The following is a 16925-nucleotide window of genomic DNA, read 5'->3' on the forward strand; positions in this document are numbered from 1 at the left end:
CCAGTGCAGTTCAACCAGGTCTGTTGTGAGATATCAGCTCACTGGGGATAATGGTATACGGTGGCGCAACTTCGTGGAGTGGTTGAAGTTAGAGATTAACACCGCTCGATGCCGGTTCAGTAGTCTAATTGGCTAAGCGCTTGGCGCGAGACTGATAGGCCCTGAGTTCGAGTCCCGCGGGGTTCGGGATCGTAGGTGTTCACTGCTGAGGAGTCGCATACTAGGGCGGAACGGCCGTCCAGTGACCCCAGGTTTTCCATGGTGGCCTAGCTTCAACTGACTCATGATTTCAATCTGTGAAATTTCTAAAATCTCAACAAACCCCTTCTGATACATACGAACTATCTGTAATTAATATATTCGTAATAATATTCACTTGGTGTTGCTTTACTTGTATCTTCCCATTGCTATTTACGACTGTAATTGATCAGTCTCATGTTGGCATATGTGCAATCTGTGCGGATTGCCTCGATATAGCTTTAAATCACAAGCTTCTTAAGCAAAGATGGATAGTGGCTAGCAGTGGAATCCAGTTTGACGCGCGTTTCGTCCTATTTGTGACTCGTCAGTTAAATGTACCTGCATCCCAGAGTTGATGTTTACTCCGGGGAGATGAAAGCAGGTGCCTATCAGAACTCATTAGCTAAATGGATAACGCGATGGCATTTGAAACTAACAATACTGGGTTCGAGTTCCTGAGTGAACATCAACTCTGGGATGCAGGTACATCTAGCTGATGAGTCCCAAATATGACGAAACGCGTATCCAACTGGATTCAGCTGCTAGCTATTATTCATCTTTACTTAAACTATCCATTGTTGATTATTATTAAGTTAAATTATTCACTCAAACTATCAGAATGAGATTGCGGAGATTGGTGAACTTAAACATCAATGAATCCCGGTTGAGTGATATAAATTTGAGTTACAGGATAATACACTACCGATATGTCCCATATTTGAACGAAACTGATATTCAGTAATTCTTGGTTTTCAATAATTATCTGACTTAGATTAATTCTTGATCTCAATAATATTTACTGTAACCCTAATCAACTATAAAAATCAATGTTACATTTAAGCAGAAACATTCATATCCATGATAAAAATTACACTATATCATACTTCAATATCGAATATACTAGATCTTGGACTGAACTCATTCTTCAATAACATAAATAAACAAAACCGTAGTGATAGAATGGAACTATATATATTTGTTTTGGAGAAGAAAGAAGACTATGATTTACAATGACCAATCTTTTTATAGTAGTTTTCATCATATGCATAGATAAAGAAAACAAAAGGGAGTGGCGCCATTTTCTTTCAGTTTGTTACTTGATTTAATCTTTAACAACAACGACAACAACAACAAAATATATTTATCATTGATGTTTTCATTTGATTCTTTTTTTGTTTAAAATTTTGATCATATTACTATTATTACAAATCATAATGATAATACATAAAATGTAATTGTTGTATAAAGAGGATAGAATACTACCATTGAGTTGGATACAGGTATTATTATTGTTATTTACTATTATCTTATCTAATATGTGTACAGCTGTAAGTAGTGAGTAAACACCCGACTATTGTAAATATAAATGTCGTTGATAAAATTATTAAATATGAATGTTCAATGCAAACTAAAAGAAAAGTGTACGATAGAAAGTAAACATGATCTGTGAATGCATAAGTATTTATAAGTGTTGTATACTTGGTATTTGATAGAAGCTTGATAGCAATCATAATGGTAATGATACTTCGAATTAGGGTACATTAGTTTCCTTTTTTCTTCATACACACATACATCAATAAAACCCGATAAAGTTGAGTATACTTAATTAAGAGATTATTGTCATATTTGTTGAATGTGAATATAATCTTCATCTGATATCGGTCTTATCTTTTTCTATGAGTCGTCAAATGCTCTCAAATATCCCACCTGTTGATTTTAATTACAATTCAATATATTGCGCAGTAATAATGAATAAAAGCACAACATACAATATTGCACATCTCTTCAAATATATAATAACCATCTCACTAATGACTTCTTTCCAGGTGTTCCTAATGTTCTAAGTAAAGGTTAAAACTGTATGAGTTGAGATTCGTCAGGAGTGTAACAGTTGTCACAAATGGTACTGAATAACCCTCTCTCTTTCGAAATAAAAAAAGTTAATTGAACTTGAATTTGTGTCAGTGAACGTCGACTCACTAGTTTTAGTTGCTAAATGTTCATAATAAATACTGAAGGTGCTGAGTTTGGTCATTGGTTTGAGTTGTGTTTCCATACTTTTAAACGGCTCCCATACTAGGATAAAACATCTGTAAATTGCCCCCCAATTATTAATGGTATTTCAATTGAAATCAATCTCCAACACATATAAACTTATATATAATAAAATAGTTTTATTCTGTTTTTCTAATAGGAGGTTACATTGTGTCGTAAAAAACCAGATGAAAAATTTGGTTTAACTCTTTGTTATCGACAGGGTGATACATGCAATACAAGCTGTAATGTTTATGTTGGTGAGGTAAGTCTAATTTGTCCTACATATTTAAAAATTAACATTAAGATTATTATTATTATTATCAGTGACAGAATAATTATCGTTGGTTATTGAGTAATGTTGAATGGTATTATTATCGAAGGTGCCGCTCTCAGTATCAACAGTCTCTGCATCTATCATCGATATGTAGATGACACATTTCACATCAGCAAGAAGAATTTCTTTGTAAATTCCTCTAAACTGATAAATACTTCTCAGATTATATCGGATTCATATTTAAAATGGAAGGTATTCATAATGTACTGTCATTCTAAAATTGTTTGCTTAAAAAGAATTCTAATGTAAATATGAATTTAATTGTATACAGAGAATCTACAACAACTTTTAACTTTTCATTTACCCTAAGTCGATAGGATTCAATCTGCACTAAGAAGCACATGACATACATGATATTGGTCACCACTCGGTGATCAGTCAATTGTAAATACATCTCAGTCCTACAGGAAGTCAGTCACGACCCGTATAGCTCAGTGGTAACGTCTCTGACTGTGAAGCTAGGTGACACGGGACGGAATCCGTCAGGAAGTATCAGTTCCCTCATGATGACAGGTACACCTTGTTGACGAGTACCAAGTAGTACGAAACCTAGGTCTAGGGTTTCCTGTCGACTACCTCCAGCCATCATCTTACCCTAAGTCATAAAACCTTAAAAATTCTGTTTTTTACTCGTTAAGATATCAATAATTTATCATTATTTCATTATTAATATTTTCCAATACAAGAAAATGTTTCTCTACGACTGAAATCTTTAAATGTATTCTATTAACAAGCAGAAAACTAATTTATAAACAGAATAATCTATTAAGAATTCTTTAAATAGTAAACAGAATTCATCATCTATTTAAAACTAGTAACCATAAAATAGGTATTTCTTCTTAATATTGAACTTCTCATCAATGAACTTCCATTGCCATACTAGGTGTTAAACACATTGATTTCAGGCTTTAACAATGATCTCTTTACCCCTTAGACTACTAAATCACGACTTAAATGTTCAACGTTACAAACTTCATTCAATTCGTATTATCAACATTTTAACCTACTAGCCTCATATATGGTATGCAATTAGTTTATTAGGTTAAATATTTTTTGACGCAATACAAGTCTTTACCGAATGGTCAAGTAAATATCTTCTCCAACTATACTATGTATAAAAATTCGGTAGTTATTTTCATACTGAGCCAAATTGTTACAATTTTACTAACTACGTTGGAAAACATACTTAAACTGGTATACCATATATTAATAATATTATTATCTTTACTGGATAGAACCACAGTGATCAAACATTTGTTTGTAAAGCAGATATCTTTCTGGACACTTGATGGTAATCAGAAATAAATAATAAAACATTCTAGGGTTAGTGTTTTACTTCCTTTCTGCATTGTGAGATCAGTAGTATTTGGAATTTTTACTGAATTTTCTAAATGAGTCAGTTGTTGGAGATTGTAGTTCATATATATCGTCAAATTCATCTCCATTATCACATTACTTGCGTCATATTAATTTTCAAAACTCCTACATTTGAATGTTGTCATACAGATGGTTGTCCAATGTACATGTGTGGTTACATTTTAGAATTTATCATTGCTTTTATGAGCAATTCCAGGCCGCTTTTGTTCATTTGTACTTGTAAGCAATTAATAAACGAAACATAATCGGCGGAATAATACTTCAATCATTATCAATCTTAAACCTCTAAGTTTCATAGATTCATTACCGTTAACAATTAATTGTAATAATTATCAGGTTAATTGATGAAATCTTGTGTTAACAAGATCGTCCTTCAATGATGAATGCACAGAAATTGACGATTGTATAGTAACTAATCCAAATACCTTATAATACTCGGTCATAAAGTTTATCGACTCAATTTCTTGAATACTAAACATTTAAACTATCAGATCTATGATGAATGTTTTGATCTAGGTTAATCAAGTAAGTGCTGATAAACTTGGCGCTTAAACACCTGATAATGAAGGAATTCCTAACTGCTTCCTATTTCTGAACTTGAATTCTGAATGATAGAGTGAAATAGAGAAATATATAGAAGAGCTTTACTTAAGAAATTAGTCTATCTACGAAAAACAAGGGTATTTAGAGATCTATAAGTAACCTTGGTAATTCAGATAAGTTAAATTTAGTAACAAATTTAATAACTGATGGGTTTTGTGGATATTATAGTAATTTTAATGGTTAAGATCATGAAGCTAGTCCACCATAGAAAACCTGGAAGCACTGGACGGCCGTTTCGCCCTACCATGGGACTCCTCAACAGTGCGCATCCACGACCTCGACCTCTGCGAGATTCGAACTCAGGACCTACTGGTTTTACGCGCGAACACTTAACCTTTAGACCACTGAGCTGACCGGCATCCAGCGGTGTTAATTTCTAACTTCAACTAATCCACGAAATTGAGTGACACATCCACCATTGTCTTCAGTGAGTTACTAACTCACAACAGACTTGGTTGAACTCCACTGGTCACTACTTCTCACTAGAACCCCAAGATACATCTCTCGAAGCCAGTCACTAGTGAGCATATGTTGATTAATATCAGATGGGTTTTGTGGATATTATAGTAATCTCAATGGTTAAGATCATGAATCAGTTCGGATTCGAACCCATGGGGCGAGGTCATGGATGTGCACTGTTGAGGAGTCCCACAATAGGACGAAACGGCCGTCCAGTGTTTCCAGGTTTTCCATGGTTGTTTAGCTTCAGCTGACTCGATCTTAACCATTGAAGTTTAATAACTATCCTGTTGAATTGCAATATATAATCTACCGTATTTCTAGGAACTTCTAGAGGTTTCCCATTAAGCACTGGTTGGTCAAAATCTTTGAAGTCTTTTCTCAGTTTCTGAAAAATTCCCCAAAGTTTTCAATAAATGGTAATAATTAAAATTTTTTTTAGAATAATGTGTGGATAATCATTTCGATACAATAAATTTAACCGATGATAATTAGTCTTTAGCTAAACATGTCATCTTTATATTTATCTTTCAATGAAGGAATGACTTTGTCTATCAACTTATACAGTTTCATTTAAATCAAGATGCTTACTCCTTCATACATTTTTGACAAGTTTATATTTGATCAAAGATGTCAGCTATTTTTACAAGTTCCTTGTCAAAATTGTTTACATTTTAAAGTCCTTAAGTTTTATCGATTTATATCTATGTATAGTGAATAGATTTCTTCAATATAAATGAATGTAATTAACAGTACGTACTTACATATTTATTTACCCTTGTTACCCCCCAATGAAGCATAAGCCGCTGACCAGCATTCTTCAACCCACTTTGTCCTGGGCCTTCCTTTCTAGTTCATTCTTCTTACGTCTATCTCCATTTTTCTGCGTGATGTGTTCATTGTAACTGACAGTATATGGATCATATTATATTCTATAAACAGTTCACTTAAATTACATTTAAGTAATTAAATTATAAATTATATGTGATGAGAAATATAAATTCAGATTAATCGTTGAGTACTAATAAATGTGATGACTTCGTATTTCCTAGCTGTGAATAAATTCTCTCGATTATGTTACAAGATATTAACCGATCTAAGTGATTTCATACCATGGATACTGTTTCCATTTTCGATGGTTGAAGGAAACCGATAGGACCTTACGGAGTTTTGTTTTACACTTATTAAGACATGTCAGTGATCGTAATTATAAATTTACAGCTTGATTGAAGAAGTTTTACCAAGACTATGAGCTGGTGTATATCTTTCATTCTAACATGAGTCTAATAGCTGGACAAATATCCCCTCAGATATGTTCTTAACTGTGATACTAGGTGAAAGCGACTTGAACCACATAAGATGTAATCTCATTCCTGCCACATTACACGGTTTTGAGTTTGATTTAATATACGATAGTAATTGTGCATTGCTCAATACATTTAAATGTAGAGGAAACTACTTACTTACGCCTGTTACTAATCGTAGAGGAGCATAGGCCACCCACAAGCACTCTCCACCCAAACCCGTCCCAAGCAATCCATTCCAGCTCTTTCCAGTTTCTATTCATCCTTTTCATATCTCCTTCTATTTCCCGAAGTAATGTGCCCTTTGACCTTCCACTTTTCCGCTTCTATCCAGGATTCCAGGTTAGCGCCTGCCTCGTTATGCAGTTTGATGATTTCAGTAATGTATGTATGTCCTATCCATTTCCAACATCTTTCCCTAATTTCCTCTTCAGTTGGAAACTAGTTTGTTCTTTCACACAGTAGGCTAGGCTGTTACTAATTGTATCAGGCCAATGGATGTTGAATATGTTGCTTAGACAACTATTTATAAATACTTGTACCTTCTTGATGATGGTTGTATTATTTCTCGAAGTTTCAGCTCCGTACAGTAGAACTAACTGTCTTGACGTTCGTATTAGAAATTGTGACTTCGATATTTGTTGCCAGTTGTTTTGAGTTCCATATTTTCTTCTATCGTGGGAATGTTGTCCTTACTTTGTCAATCCTCGCCTTAACGTGTGCATCTGATCCTCTCTGTTCATCGACGATGCTTTGCAGGTGCATGAAGGATTTCACATTTTCCAGAGTTTCGCCATCAAGTATGATTGAGTTGGTGTTCTTCGTGTTGTATTTGAGGACCTTGGTTTTCCCCTTGTGTATGTTGAGGCCTATTGATGTACAGGCTACTGTAGAGGAAATGGTTGTCCATAATTATCTTTGAAATACTAGAAAGGTCTTAGGTACTGTGAAATTAAAGAAGAATGACAGGAGTTTTATTTGACGGTCTTGTTTTATGAGTAAACGTAAATATGACTATTTTTCAATATTTTTACACCAGTTTTATGATAGTTATAAACATGCGTCTATAAACTTTAACATCCTTTACCTTGAATTTCAACATTGTTCTACTAAACTTCACCGTAACCACATACCTATTTGCATCTTTCTCTTCATTAGAACCAACCATTATAATGCTACAAAACTTGAGACCATTCTCACAATGGAAATTCAAAGTTAATCTCCTACTTTTAAAATAAGACGAATTTGTCATTTTCTACTCTTGAATTGGTTAGATTTAAGTACTACATATATTTTCTTAATGGGTTTCTACATTATTGTGTGTTTTTTAAACCGACTAGAAGGTAATATTGTTCAATAATATATTAATATGAATTTAGAAGAAGCTTAATTTCATTTTGTATTATTTGTTTAAATCTTCTGATTGATGTTTAGGACTGTAATAGATCAGTCTTTCATTTGCATATGTGCATCCTGTGCGTATTGCCTCAATATTGCCTTAGGTCAAAAACATTCTAACCAAATATGGGTAGTAGTTAGCAGTGGAATCCAGGACACGCGTTTCTTCCTATTTCGGGCTCGTAGGCTGGATGTGTCTGCATTTCAGAGTGGGTAACATGACGTCGTTTGAAGCGAATGGTATTGGGTTCGAGTCTCGGAGTGAACATCAACTCTGGGATGCAGGTATATCCAAATTCTGAGTTCTAAATAGAACGAAAAACACGTCCTGGATTCCACTGCTAGCCATCATCCATTTTTGCTTATAATGCAAGAAAAAGCTGCTAATATCGAGTTATTATAATTTTATACTTACTGTCGATTTCAATCATTTAGAGATTTTGAAAGTGAATGAAAGTAGTCGTATGTCAAGTTTACATCTGAGCATTGTCGTCTTGTAAAATCACCTTAATTTCCTAGTTTAACAACGGACGTACAACAATATATAACAATACGTTAATCATCCATGAAACCTTCTCTATCCCTGTATTTAAAAGCTTTTAGAAACTAATACCTCACAGAGGATGGAACGCAGAACCTGCACCTTATCTTTAAACCACTGATTTAGTATCCAATACTCTACATTTTCAACTGGAAATAATTTGCAGTATAGTGCGATGGTCACTTAATATCAACAGTGATAACTGGGTGGTCGTTGCTGTTCTTTGTTATTTGAATGAAATTAGAAATATGAAATAATGTATATAATATCAGTAGCCTAAATTATCGAGGTCTAAAGGTCCATGGTAATACCTGAGACATTGTTGAGAAGTTTCATATTAAAACTAAACATCTGTCTATTGCTCTCTATATTTCAATTGTACCCTAACTGATGTCATTTCATGATAAATATAACCTCCAAGTTAAAATAATCTCCAAAAAACCACAACAAATCAAGAAGCTGAAACTAAAATTTGTAGGATTTTATGTTATTGATTAAGTTAAATCCTCTTTTTTAAATAAAATATGCCAAAAACGGTTTCTTTCCGATAAACCAGTCCTTCTCAGAAAAAAAATACACTGAAACCAGCTGAATTATTATTACATAATTTATAGATTGTATTCATTACAGTTTGGTCTCCGTTGCGACACCATCAAAAACCAGAAAACACTGGGTAACTGTTTCGTTGTCACATTATGAAACTCAAAAACAGTACGTACCTAGAACTTTCTGATCTAGCATCAATAGTTTAACGACTAGAGTCACTGGATCATGTCCATTGATATAATTTCAACAACATAATACCACAATCATTTGCAACGAGTTTAATCCAAAAAAATTAATCTAATCTCCACAGAATCCTATCAACTAAATTATTAAATTTTTAGAAGAGGTTTTTGTAGATATTATAATAATTTTAATAGTTGAACTTATGAATCAATTGAAGCTAGACTATCATGGAAAATTTGGAAGCACTGAATGGCCGTTTCATCTTATTGTAACGACTCCTCCACGGTGCTTATTCACGATCCCACCTCGCAAGAACCTATTGGTCTCGCACACAAACACCCTAACCTCTAGACCACTGAGTCAACCTACATTCAACAATTCTACTATCTAATTTTAATTTACAACATTGAGCAACATATCCAACTAAAAATGTTACTATATAATATTAATTATTAAATAATATGAGAAGGGTTTGTGGAGATTTTAGAAATTTCACAGGTTGAAATCATGAGTCAATTGAAGCTAGTCCACCATGGAAAACCTGGAAACACTGGAAGGCCGTTTCGTTCTAGTGTGGGACTCCTCAGCAGTGCGCATCCACGATCCCGCACCCCGCGAGATACGAACCCAGGACCTATCAGTCTCGCGTGAAAGCGCTTAACCAACTAGACCACTGAGCCGGCATCCAACGGTGTTAATGTCTAACTTCAACCACTCCGCCGTATACCATTATCTTCAGTGAGTTGATATCTCACAACTGACCGTCCAGTGCTTCCAGGTTTTCCATGATGGTCTAGCTTCAATTGACTCATGATTTCAATCTATTAAATAATAATAACTTTTTTTTCCAAAATCATTCTTTATTTCCTTAGTTAGAATATGATAGTTTAGCTGCTCAATGTGGACAAATTATTAATGGTGATCAAATATTAGGTATCAATGGTAAACGAATTAAATCAAGAGAACATGTTATTGATTTATTTCAACAAAGTAGAAAAAAGGTAACATTATTGATTGCACGTGAAAAATGTCAAACATTAAAAGAGAATAATACATTAATCAATATAAATTCAACAATCACTAAGACATTAAATACAATTCAATCTAATACAATAAAAAATGAATCAATCAATGAATTTTATACAAATAATGAATTATCTATATCAACTATCAATAAGAATTGTACAGATTATCCTGTAAGTTTTTGTTTTCTGTTCGTTTGTTTGTTTTGAAGTAAGAAAGATTAGTTCAGTGAAGAGTTCTGCTTTCGGCGAATTCATTTTCAAGAATGGTAACCTTTGAATTCATTTCCACAAATTTGACAGAATAACGCAGAAACTCATTAAGTTCTGTCAAATTTGTGGAAGTGAATACGAAGGTTACCATTCGTGAAAATGAATTCGCCGAAAACAGAACTCTTCACTGAACTAATCTTCCTTACATAATGTTTTTTTTTAAAAAATTATATCAGTTAGTCCCATTTGATGAATTTCGATAGTGTAATAAGAAGACAAAGATTATCAGAACTAATGTGATGATATATATTAGCGGAATACATTTCGAACAATCTAATCACACATTATATACTTGTTAAGAACATTTATATATAAAAATAAATGATCTACTAGACTAATCACAATTGATTGATCACTGGGTGGTGATCAATGTCATGTGTGTCAAGTCCTTATTTAGTGCAGATCGAATGCTATCGACCATGTTGCAATGTGGCCACCAGTCTAGGTGAGTCGACACTGCCTCAAACCATCATCTAATCTCACAATAGTGCACTCAGTGTCGAGTTAACTAGACTAGTGGCCACATTCCAACTTGGTCGATAGCATTCGATCTGCACTAAATAAGGACTTGACACACATGACATTGATCACCACCCAGTGATCAATCAATTGTGACTATATCTCATTCCTACAGGAGGTCAGTCGCGACCCGGATAGCTCAGTGGTAACGTCTCTGACTGTGAAGCTGGATGACACGGGATGGAATCCGCCAGGGAGCACCAGTTCCCTCAAGATGACAGGTACACCTTACTGACGGGTGCCAAGTAGCACGAAAATTGGGTCCAGGGTTTCCTGTTGACTACCTCCAACCACCATCTGATCTACTAGACTAGAAATGGAGGGTAAGAGGAGACAAGGATAATAAAGAAAATAATAATGTGAAAACAATTCGAACCTCATTACTCTGATTAATAATGTAATATTACCAGAGTAGGTTTAAGTTGAAAACAAACTTTTTGAATAAACAAAGAGGGTTTGAATTTTCGTATGGTTAGGGCTTCAATAAACCTTAGTATATGCATTTTTGCACTTTTGTACATTACCACAAAAGCCGAGTTAAGATCAATCTTATAGCCTGTTTCAATTATATGTTTAGTAATAGAGGATGATGGATGTTTATCTTCTATTCTTATTGGGTCACTTGATTCTATTTGTTCCTGAAACCATTTCGGTACATGTCCACATACCCTAATTTTGAGATCACGATTGCTCCTTCCTTTGACTTTTTATTTTTATATATAAATGTTCTTAAAAAGTATGTAATGTGTGATCAGATTGTTCGAAATGCATTGCGCTAATATATCACACAGTTCTGATAATCTTCGTTTTCTTATTACATTATCGAAGTTTGTTTTTTGTTGTTCTTTTTATTGTTGTCACTTTTTTTCTTCCTAATTTTCCATGAAGAACTGTACTGTTGTTGTTGCTGCTTTTTGTTTTCTAAAAAGAAAAAAAGACTACTAAGAACTAGGAAATAGTAGATGAATGTTTCGTCCCTATTTCGAAACTCGTTAGAAATGTACATTTGTGAATTAATTATCGTAATTTCAATGGTTAAGATCATGAGTCAATTGAAGCTAGGCCATTATTGAAAACCTAAAAGCACTGAACGGCCATTTTGTCCTGTTGTGGGACTCCTCAGCAGTGCGCATCCACAATCCCGCTCCTCGCAATATTCGAACTCAGAACCTACTGGTTTCGCGCGCGAGCACTTAACCACTAGACCACTGAGCCAACCGGCATCCAACGATGTTAATGTCTAACTTCAACCAATCCACGAATTTGCGCCACCGCATTCCATTGTCTTCAGTGAGCTGATATCTCACAACAGACGTGGTTGAACTCCGCTGGTAACGGCTTCTCACTAGAACTCCAGGGGTATATTTCGACACGTTTCCTTTTCTCATTTCTTAATCGATCCTGACAATAAATATTGAGTTAGATATTAGTGATTCAGAAATCAACATCTGATTGATATTCTTTCCTTTCAATGCACATTGCCAACCAACACGATGACTCTGATTGTAGTTTTCTTTTTTCTGTAATTTTCACAGCGAAAGGCCGTAAATGTACTTTTTTTGTAACTTGTAAAACAAAAGGTCACCTGAATAGGTTATGTGATTAATAGACATAATATGTTAGAATAAACTAAGAAACAGATAACTTGTTGAAATATCTAGATGGCAGGAACAGGTAGTTTAGATATTCAAGCAGGTAGCCATATTCCTTCTACTCCTCCTCCTCCTCCTCCTTCGCTTACTCTTTCATTCACTCCTTATTTTACCACACTACATATATACTTTCATACAATAAAGATTTATTTATAATAAGACGAGATAAGTTTATTCCTTTTTATTTTCATTTCTATTTATTTTTCAATCTGATATTTGTCAGTTCAGTAATTTTCATGCCAATTGATTTCATATTACCATGAACTTAAAATTCATGATTATTCTTTATTTATTATTCTTTTTCTCATTATTACCAATGACCAATACTACTAATATTATTAATCATCAACATCTAATTTCTCTATGTCTATGTAAAAATGATTATTGACTTCCCGTCAAATGTCAGAACCATTATTATTATTGGTATTATGATACGATAAAATATATATTAAAGTTTACGAACCAGTTTGTAGACGTATCAAGGAATGATATTTTATGACTCACCTATTTGTATATCTATAGAGAATTCTCGTTTTAATTACGATCATACATAAACACATAGATACATATATATATATATATATTGATATCAATAAACATAGACTTTGTAGATTGTTGGCAATATAGTAAATATAAGATTTAATCATAGTAATAAAAACTTGAATACGTAATTGTATTCTAATTTTGTATTTTTTTCTATTAGTGAATTCAATAAGTTAAACTATTGGATAGGTCATATCATTTTTAAGGGTATTATGTTCAATGAAATGAATTGAAGAGGCATTTCCTGGAATTCTAGTGAGAAACCGTGACCAGTAGAGTGCAACCACGTCTGTTGTGAGATATCGGCTCACTGAGGACAATGGAATGCGGTGGCACAAATTTGTGGATTGGTTGAAGTTAGACATTAACGTCGTTGGATGCCGGTCGGATAAGTGGTCCTGCGTTTGAATCTCGCGAAGGGCGGGATCGTGGATGCGCACTACTGAGGAGTCCCATATTAGGATGAAACGGCCGTCCAGTTCTTCCAGGTTTTCCATGGTGGAGTAGCTTCAATTGACTCATGAATTTAACTATTGGAACTTCTAAAAATCTTCACGAAACCCCTTACTGATAAAAATGGTATTGTTATCGTCGAGATAACAGCTGGGTGACAACCATTTTATTGATATAATACAAGAGTCATACACTGAATATTTTATTTGCAAATTTCCATCATTTGTCTTTTACATTCCGTATGATTCTTCCAGTCCATAATTCTTATCTATTTCCTCTTCTATTCTCTTCAACTCGATCTTTTTAGCTTTCTGTTGACAGGGTTTCTACTTCCAATTAGTATTACATACTACTTATGTCTGTCGACATCATAGTACTACACAAGGCGCTAAACACGAATCAATTCAATAATTTCTCTATGTTTAATCACAACTTCTAAAACTAATTCATATAGAACTATTAGAATGGGGGTTTTGTGGAGATTGTGGTAATAGGCTAGGCCATTATTGAAAACCTCGAAGAACTGGACGGCCGTTTCATCCTAATATGGGACTCCTCAGCATTGCGCATCCACAATCCCGCTCCTCGCAATATTCGAACTCAGAACCTACTGGTTCCACGTGCGAGCACTTAACCACTAGACCACTGAGCCAACCGGCATCCAACGATGTTAATGTCTAACTTCAACCAATCCACGAATTTGCGCCACCGCATTCCATTGTCTTCAGTGAGCTGATATCTCACAACAGACGTGGTTGCACTCTACTGGTCATGGCTTCTCACTAGAATTCCAAGTGGTCTAGCTTCAACTGACTCATGATTTCAACTATTGAAATTTCTAAAATCTCCACAAAACCCCTTCTGATAACATTTTATTATTGTCTGTGATATCACTAACATTATGTTTACAGTTAAATGAAGTTGATACAAAGGCTCAATGGTAATATCTCAAACTGTGAAAATGAATGATGTAATATTAAATCCCATTGAACAAAGCATTATTTTCTTAAAGACTGCGAGTATACTTCACGAATGAATGTCAACGAGTATGTCAAACGGATTTTTCAACAGACTATCATCAACCGCCCAGCAGGCCAATAAGAACTTACCGCTCCTCTCTCTCTCTCCCTATACATATATTCGAACATTACTAAGTGAGACAAAAGATAACATTTAATCTCCGCCGACCAGCGATTTCTTCAATCATATTAGTGTATAATATATGTTTTAATCTCAGACGATATATTAATTCTAAAACTGTCATAAACATTTATTGAATGAACAAAAAAACAAACATGAGAAAGGAATTGAATTCATAGGTCACCTTACAAAAACGATCTAGAAAACTATTTGATCAATTAAAATTGATCCATCTTTATCAAAAATTATAGTTTGATGCATTTATTGACAAGAACAAGACATCATTAGAGTTCTTAATATTTCGTTAAAGAATTAGTATAATCAAGCTGTTTTAGAACATTTATTTATTTAAACTCATAAACATTGGTATAAGGAGGCACCGAATAGATATGCGCCACATAAATCATTGGATTTATGTGAGAGTTGGGATACTGCCCGGGTGCTCGAACTGAAGTAGGTGGTTTTCTTGGAATGACACACTTTGGGCCTTTGACCTAAAGGTCTGACCCACAAGGCAGCAGAGCAGCGTCAGGAGATACAGTCCCATGGTAGCCGGTGATCAGCAACCGGTCCATATGCCATTTGTTTCCTTAGGATCCTGGGGCCCATATGCACTGTTGGTTTGGAATCAGTGTTTTCCAACTCCCCTAGGTGGAACGTCCATGCCCACCAACCAGGTTAAAGCACTGGATATTCGCTTTTCGTTTTCGCAACTTCGTAAACAATACTCCCGCCACGAGAAGTCAGTGAGTAGGATTTCCCTGGAAGTGGTTGTATGCACGTGACCACTTTAGAGCATTTTGAGAGCGAGAGCTGACTCTCTCCACTCTCGGCCGTACCAGAGTATTTGATGGCACATAGAGCATGTGGTCAGTAAACTAAGTGATTAGATATCGTGTACACTATGTTGAAATATCAGATGGTTTACATGTACTCAATAAGAAACTTCTCGACTTAAGTTTAGTGCCAAATGACACTTATAATAAGATCTGGTGCTCCTTGAAAACTGTGCATGTAATCTACCCACTTTCATAATCTGGGATGATAAGCAACGCAAAAATTAAAAGAATGATTGATTTTAATTGTTGTTATTAGGACGGCTTCCGAGAACTAAGGCGCAGCCTCAAGAAGTTTTAAAGGAGACAAAGAGGTTCCATTCAATCAGAAAGTGATGGAGCTTTTTAGAAATAACAAACGCTAATATCTATAAATACCCATAATTTTCTGTACACTTTGATTCTTACCCAACAAACACTTCTCGAGCTTTTTTCTGTCTTCTGATTTGCGACTGCGGGGTTCTATACGTTCGAGTATCGTATTAGTATACTATATTCTGCTGTCTCTAGCGGGCGAGCGAGCGAGAGCGAGTCACTAACGATGAAAGGGAATGGTTGTCAAAATTGATTGAATTTGATAGTGTTGGCTACTGGGTTATGTGATTACGCTTTCATCTCAAGGTCAAATGAATTCAAATCGTATATCTACCACAATTGCGATTACACATTGTTGTATAATACTTCATGAATTTCGTAACAGTTTCACAAATGATATTTTAATGACCCAATATCTATCTTCAATTAGATCGTATGACTGATTGTTATTGAAACATGCACATTTCGTCTATTCTCTTATATAAGTATCGACTTAATCCACGTTAGCGAATAATGGAATTAAATAAGACAAATACGAGTATGGATGTCTAGATACGTAAATTTTGTACACTCGTTGATCGGAACAGACAATCAGAGAATCGCAGTGAATGAAGCGAATAAGAGAAAGCGAAGCGAAACGAAAGTATGAGCAGTGGAGGTGTGTGAGCCAACTCCATTTAATCGAGCGTTAATCGATATTAATATTCATACAAAAATAAGCTACAGACATGTGACGAATAGGATAAGAATCGCATACACACACGCTCTTATATAAACAGTTAGGGTTGATAAGTGAATAACTAACAAGGTCAAAACGTAACTCAAGAAGAATGAATAAACTTGTCTGTTCGAAAGCTAGAATAAGCTTTGTGGACTTAACATAGTAACTGACACTACAATATGAACAAACATACTTCAAAACTCTTCCTATTTTCAAAGAAAGATAGTTGTACTTTGAATCTAGTTATTCTAATATAAATTATATTTTAACTGTAATATTTTCAATAGTTGAAATCATGAGTCAATTGAAGCTAGACCACAATGAAAAACTTGGAAGCACTGGACGGCCATTTCGTCCTATTGTGGGACTGCTCAGCAGTGCGCATCCATGTTGTATAAAAATAAATAAGAATTCATTGAAATGATTTTT

General features: G+C 34.6%; 1 protein-coding gene across 1 annotated transcript in view; it reads left to right on the forward strand.

Annotated features, from left to right (window-relative positions):
• PDZRN3 (E3 ubiquitin-protein ligase pdzrn3) overlaps window positions 1–16925 on the forward strand; it is a 109029-nt gene that overhangs the window by 57736 nt on the left and 34368 nt on the right. Inside the window, exons 4-5 of the mRNA XM_051216862.1 lie at window positions 2435–2539; window positions 9895–10218. Of these exons, the coding sequence (XP_051065482.1) occupies window positions 2435–2539; window positions 9895–10218 (429 nt within the window). The remainder of the gene's footprint in view (window positions 1–2434; window positions 2540–9894; window positions 10219–16925) is intronic.

This window comes from Schistosoma haematobium, chromosome 6, assembly GCF_000699445.3.
Source record: "Schistosoma haematobium chromosome 6, whole genome shotgun sequence".
NCBI classification, from domain to species: Eukaryota; Metazoa; Platyhelminthes; class Trematoda; order Strigeidida; family Schistosomatidae; genus Schistosoma; species Schistosoma haematobium.